Below are 7191 nucleotides of genomic sequence, written 5' to 3' on the forward strand. Positions count from 1 at the left end.
ATATGTACGGTATATTCACAAATATGATAATGATGATGATAATTGAAGATGATAACAGTAATAATGAGGATGGTGGTGAGGGTGATAGCAACAACCACAACAACCGGATCAGGAACCCAAATGATAACCATTATCGTCATCATCATTGATTATGTTAACATACTTTATTCCCATTGAACACTAAGCCAATGATTTACAGACAGTACAAGATGACCTATGAGAAAACGTTTAGTGACACTGGGTGACAGAGAAATAGTGCATTCTAGTGGTGGATGTTGGCCTGTTGATTACTCAATGACAAATTACTGAGGCAAAACTGAGAAGTTAGAACATACTATATGGACCAGCCAAATATTCAGACAGTACTTCACTGTTTTGAATAGACCACTGTTCATAATAGGCTACTGTTTTGAATAAGCCAATGTTTTGAATGAGCCACTGTTTTGAATAGGCCAGTATTATTTGCATTGTACATACATCTTTTTACCCAAACAAATAATTTTCATGATAAGCATCTTTATTCACTGCATCTGCACACTTGTCCTTAACAACACAGATCTGACATAGGCATTCACATAACTTCACAGAGAACTGTTCGCTCATTAATGGTCCTCATAGAAAAGAGAAACAACATTCATTGACCAAGCATAGGAAAGATACATAATGTGTCCCACACAATAATGACTCTCAGCCAACAATCTGACACTAAGACATTTTCATTTAGTATCCCATACATGAATTAAGGCAATATTGGTGGTTGCATAAGAGCCAACATCTTTGAACTCTGTGAACATCCATAAAAAAGCATGGATAAAGCATAATGGATTGGGAGTGAGGACATTCTAAGAAGGCAATGTTGTCATTGTTGACAACACCAAACTCAGCTTTCACTGTCATGGCAGACACAAGTTGTCAAGCTTCTGATTAAAGTGATACAGTTCTAATCTACTTGAAGCAGCTAGCAGCTATGGCCTTGAATAGTCTATGTAAACCAGGGGAAGCCAGTGGAGGTAGAAATCGAAGGACAGGCTCATTGTATCCTCATTCCATCCCATGCATAACAATGAACCTGTCCTCTAATTTCTACCACCACCAGCCTCCACTGAAGTAAACCATTACTGGAACAAAAGGGTGACCTGCATCACTCTCTCAGTACTCTTGTAGACCCCTGTGGTTTCAGGCTTGTTGTGCTGCAAATGTTGTTTCATCAGAGTGCTGATTCCTGTCTGGTTACCATGGTCACAGGGGGTAGCTTTTCATGTCAACACAGGGGCTTTAAACCTCTGTGGGCTGGTAACCAGGGTAACCGTTAAATAAATTGACCCACCAGATTTTTTTTTTTTTTATGATTGTCATATCCTCTATTTCTTTCTGTTCCTCCTCTGTTTCATCCCTTGCTCTGAGTCTGAACCCCTTGTGGGGTCTTCAGGTGCCCGCTGTCCTGAGGGTCCGGAGACCTTGGTGAGCTGCCCAGCCAGAGGCTTCTTTAAGGTTCGGTTGCGTTTCAGTGAGGAGTTGCCCACAGAGCCAGCCGGGAGACTGAGGCCAGAGGCTGAGGCCCAGCTCATCTCATCTGTGCTACATCCAGAGCTGTCAAATGGAGCAAGAACCACAACGGAAAATATCTCTCAGGACTGTGAAGCGTGTTCCTTTTAGAAGTAAAACACACCTTAGGTTTCTTTCAAACATTGTACTACCAGTAACTCGGAGTAATGATGCTAGAGGACCTGATTATCTTTGCAATGTTTGAATAACTTGAGTTATGTATTTTAATACAGTACACAATTTGCAGTCCCTGTTTTTTTTTCACTAGCTGGGCAGATAAGCACACGTCTCTACTATGTTGTCATTTCAAAATGTAATATTGTACTTTTACCCCAAAAGGCATTCTCAAGTCAGAGAATGATACACTATCTCATAATGTAGGAAATACAATACGTTCAATCACTGAACTTACACTGACATTAGACGTAGCAGTCGTGCTAAGGATTGTCCAATCAAAGAGGTACAGTATGTGATTTACATGGATATACATTCAGTTGATACTTAAAGGCTCTTTCACGGTGTTTGTGGCTACTGTCACACGAGACACTACTCTGTCCCCTTGCAGTTGGGAAGGTCTCAGCTTAACCATAAAGGCTACTGTACAAGCTTCTCTGTTTGGCCCTTACAATGGCTTCCCACTTGGAGCTGAACAAAAATGATTGCTTCCAGATTCCAGCTGGAACAGTCATAATAATAAATACTATTGTATATCTATAGAGCATATGATATGCATACTTTGTGTATTTACATTTCTTGATATTTCTATATCTGTTGCTACCGTAATGAGTTCAGTGCATTTCAGTTGACTGTCGATAGGTCAAGTCTCTCTCTTGAGAAGACGTCCCAGCATCCACCTTGATCCTCCACTGCGACCAGTTAGCCAGCACATACTGTAAACCATGCCCCTGTTGCTGAGAACCAGACCAGTGCCACAAAGCCATCCAGTCTAACACATAGCAGAGCATTTGAATGTGTCTGACTGGGTAAGACAACTAGGTGATACTGGGAGAGGGGGCCCTATGCCCCTCCTATGGTGTGTCTACTGTGGCTGTAGGTTCGCCTCACGTGGTGGAGCCTACCTGGCGGCTGGAGCACACTCTCCCAGGTGTATCCTGAGCACGCCCTGGCTGTGGAGCCTCAGCAGGTGGTCAAACTCAGCCGGCATGGCATGTACCGTCTTTTTACTCTGCCTGTCGTCATAGTAGTGGTTGGTGAGAGGCTGGCGTCCGTCTGGGTGCTGGTTGAAGGGCCAGAAACCGTAAAGGTGCACGTTGGTACAGAGCTCCAGCGCCAGGCTAGCCACGATCATGCCCGTGCTGAGCCGTACGGTCCTCAGGCCCTGTGCCCGCCAGAAGCGTGCCAGACTCTGGAGGTACTCTGGGTTGAGGAAGATGGGCCTGGAGGGACTGTCAAAGTCCTGGATGGTGTAGAGGGCCCGGAGGGACACAGGCGTGTTGTGGCCATAGGAGAAGGCAGGCAGGAGCATCAGGGAGTCGCCGTAGCTATGCAGACTCTCCACAAACGGTCGACGGCGCTCCTGCAGACCCCCATATCTAACGGAGGATGCGAAGGAGAGAGAAACAGAGAGATATACAGTAGGAGTGAGGGAAGAGTACACGCCCCCCAAAAACGTTGAGACTGCTTTGACTACATTTAGTGTCTTTCTTCGGTAGTATCCTCTAGCAGTGTTCATCATGTCATCCTCCCACCCTAAAATCAACGAGCAGAGAGAATCATAGACAGCCCTGGGAGACATGTCGTCCTCACACTCACTTCTCTAGAAGGATGCTGGGATTGGCGGTCACCAGGTCTGTCTTGTTGCCCACGTCTCTCTCGTAGCCATTCTCCAGAGGGGGAAGGTTACACCTGGTAGAGGGAGAAGGAGAAAGAGAGTGAGTGAGTAGATGAATCAGTGTGTGAATCTGTGACAGAGAGAGAGAGAGAGAGAGAGAGAGAGAGAGAGAGAGAGAGAGAGAGAGAGAGAGATATGGGATATGTCATTATTGCTGAGAGTATGTTTCAACATTTCATGGACAGATATACTGTACTGTGTGGAGGAGAGGACCACCACCTGATAACGAACTGGGCGGAGTCAATCCTCTGTCCACAGCTGCTATTGGCGAGGATTCCCCCATTCCCAACAACAGAACATGTCTCCCACGTCGCATTTATAAACGGCTGCTCCTGTAGGCAACACAAACAAGAAGACACTATTACGTCTTATACAACAGTTAGTTCCGACCAAGTAATTTGATTGGACAAGAGGCATTCCATGAGTGCCGATATACAGTATAACAGCACTGGGACTTTTAACTATAATGTATCACTCCACCGCACAGGTGTTCTATTAAATGAGCGTTGATACAAAGTAGCTAGCCTGCGGATGTTTGTGTTCAGGTTACTAGGCAATCCAGGTTACTAGGCAATCCAGCAAAACAAATGATGAAATAAACAAACAAATCATAATCTGTTGTCGCTTATTACTGTTAACCAATAAATGGCGCTTTGGTACTCGGCCTGCGGCCTCGTACCTACGACCGAATCACAGCCGTGCTGATATTCAGTATAACAGCACTCCCTCTCGTGTGATATTGCTTAATTGTCACGCTCTTTCTGAAACAAACACAAACAACACAAATACTCATCCACACGCACACACACACGGACAATCTTGTGTTTCAGGTGTGAGTTTGGGCTAGGGCAGCGAACCTTGGCGAACGTGCTGAACAGTTCATGGGTCACCTGGAGAGGTTTTCTCTTCTCGCCATCGTACACAACCTTTGACCCCAGCGGTGTGTTGGCCTGTGTGACGACGGCCTTGGTGAGGCCATGGCAACGGTTACTCAGCATAGAACTGGGAGATAACAACCTCTTGATTATGACACACACTGCCAAACAGTACACAGAGGCATTTCTAACAGTGACACTATACTGTGAAACATAGAGAATAACAACATACTGGTGATAGCCGATGCAGAAAACAAATGAGGAAATATTCAATGCAGGGTTACAAAGCACTTTGTTATGAGAGAAATACATGAATATAAATGAATGTGAAGGACGGTTTGTTTGTCAGAATGTCCTGCTCTGAGGGGGTTGTTCCTTTCAAGTGTTCATTCATAAATCTTATTGAAGTTCTTAAAGAGAACAAGACTGTGATGACAGAGGCAGGAAACTAAGGGAGTCTTGAGGAGGGGAAATACCCACTGTGTTGTAATCACACATGACCATGACCCATCTTCTTCTAATAGCAAAAGAAGTCAATATGTTTCCATTGTCAGTTTTGCTTTGAAGCACACTTCCACTTCAACATGGTTTTGTTTCCCATTCTTTTAGAGGTAAAAACGGATATGACCCCTTGAACTTTAATCATGTGTGGTATTTGACATTTTAGATTTAGGGTCTGCTTTTGAGTGTGTTTATTTTCATGTTTCACCTGAACTTTTTGAAATTGTCCTCCTGCTTCCTCCAGCTGTGAGAATAGCGCTCCACCACTTTGTCAATGATGTTGTCCCTTTTTCACACAAAACACACACACACGCACACACACACACACATGCATACGCACACACACACACACACACACACACACACACACACACACACACACACACACACAGTAACACAGCTGTTATGAAACACACAAAATACATATCAAGAATTGATACAGATGAGGTAGTGAGGTTTGGTTGTTGAGCAGAGGATATGGTTGTGGTTTCCGGGGTGTCGGTTTTCACCTGCAGTCCTTGCATGCGCTGGATTGGTCAGCACCAGCGTTCCTCTGAGCATGGTGGAAGGAGCTGCCAGGTCTGGCATTACTACTAAGATCAACCAGAAGACAGAGAGGAAAGGAGGGGATCAGTAGGAGTAAAAGAGCAAAGTGAGATGAGAAGAAAACAGATAACCAAATTGGTTGTAATGGGCTTGAAGGCAACATGAAAGCATGAAAGATACAGTTAACCCAGCACATTCTGCAGCCTTTTCTGCCCTGTTAATGATTGTCAGAAAGATTATCTCAAACGGCATTTGTGGCATTTCACAACAGCATTACACACATCATTGGAAATCACAAATTAACTGAACTGCACCAGAACATGTTGTACTATCTGAATCAGTAACCCGAACCAGAACTTCCAAGTCTATACACAGAAACCATACTCCTTTCAACTTTAAACAACACACAACTTAGGGTGCGTGCTCACACAATGTCACTCAATATTGTGTGGAGATAAGGTGTCAAATGTGAAGTAACAGCTGGTTGTATGATTAACCAGAGCCTAGTGTCTGAAGCAGAGACCATGCATGACACTGTTTTGTACAGATAGAAAAAGGCTCTCAAGTTTCACACAAAACATAAATAAACAAACAGTGCTTTTGTCAGAGGTGTTTTGTTAAGAGCATGAGAAGGCATTCTAAGGTGACCTTTTATATGAATATTTTACACAACCATCGTCAAACTGATCGTCTTGTACCTATGACACATTCTAGGAACAGACCCGTCTTTAAAATGGTTGTATGTATTCATGCAAATACAAACTATATGCAAATGTTTGACATTTACGTTTGTTCAAACAATGGGTCAAGGAGAGGTTGTGTAAATGAATATGTTTCTCCACCCAGGATGCACTAGCCATTTGCTTTGCACTACTTATTTGTTGATCTACCTCAACATCCACTACGGAACCACCACAGACAGAACCATGCTCAAGGCATAGGCAGATTAATAGGTTCTGTTAATGACAGAAAGGCTTATTGCATCAGGTGGGTTCTCTTTATGACCGGAAAGGTCTATTTGCATCAAGTTTCAGAGAATCATAACTGAAGCATAAACAGTAGTCTTGTTTAGTTCCCCAGTCGGCTTACAAAGTTGTATTTATATTGTAATGATATGATATAAAATCGTATGATGTATGATATAAAATCTATCAGTTTCTCTGCTTTAAAAAGAAATAAAGGTTTCTTTTTAAGACCACAGATTCATGGTGTGTCAGCGGTTTAGCAAAGATACCCACAGCAACATGCGCTGCGATAACCGCAGCTTTATGGAGAGGGTGAGAGAGGGAAGGGTGGTTAAGGGAACGGCTTAACCGCCAAAGCATGCAGAAAGAGAGGGGGAAAAAAAAAAACTCTGAAACATATCCTATTTCACTCATAGCACAACTCTTGTCTTGTTCAACTGGATAAGCTACTCTCTACCATCGACGTGCTCTCCCTCTCACCAGGTGAACTACATGATCAAAAGCTGAAGTGTGCACACCTCTGCTGCTTTTTCCGGCATTATCCTCACACATGTATGTTTCCCCCTCCTCCCTCCCTCTTCTTGTTGCTAGCGTCTGAAGGACACCATGCTAGCAGCACCAGTCCTAACAGCCCTACCCCGAGGCTAAAGGCTCCTGCCACACCTGCTCGGCTACGAGGGGGGGGAGGAGGGGGTGTGAGGCGTGAGTCTGACTCACCTGTTGCTGAAGACGTACCAGACGAGAGCAGTCAGAATGGTCCCCAAGATTAGCAGGGTGAGCATCAACGAGAACAGCAGCTTCAAGAGCAGTCCCCTCATGCCTCTCCTCCTCCTGCTACTTCCTCTGGCCCCCTCTTCCTCCTCCTCCTCCTCCTGCTCCTTCTCCGGCTTCTTCCTTTCCCTCTGTC

At 44.3% G+C, this 7191-nt stretch overlaps 1 protein-coding gene across 3 annotated transcripts; it reads right to left on the reverse strand.

Moving 5' to 3' along the window:
* Positions 1-198: 198 nt before the first annotated feature.
* st8sia6 (ST8 alpha-N-acetyl-neuraminide alpha-2,8-sialyltransferase 6) lies at positions 199-7191 on the reverse strand. 3 transcript variants are annotated; one of them, XM_080522531.1, is made up of 8 exons: positions 7020-7191; positions 5283-5366; positions 4982-5059; positions 4255-4399; positions 3617-3729; positions 3319-3411; positions 2625-3098; positions 199-1590 (listed from the first exon to the last, which is right to left on the reverse strand). In XM_080522531.1, exons 1-8 carry the CDS (start codon positions 7100-7102, stop codon positions 1362-1364), a joined length of 1299 nt encoding a protein of 432 aa, XP_080378657.1. In that variant the 5' UTR covers positions 7103-7191; the 3' UTR covers positions 199-1361. The 3 variants fall into 3 exon arrangements, with proteins under 3 accessions (XP_080378657.1, XP_080378656.1, XP_080378655.1); XM_080522530.1 differs by having other exon boundaries at positions 5283-5363; positions 7002-7191; XM_080522529.1 differs by having other exon boundaries at positions 7002-7191.

The sequence above is a fragment of the Nansenia antarctica genome, assembly GCF_963989245.1.
Source record: "Nansenia antarctica genome assembly, chromosome: 2".
NCBI classification, from domain to species: Eukaryota; Metazoa; Chordata; class Actinopteri; order Argentiniformes; family Microstomatidae; genus Nansenia; species Nansenia antarctica.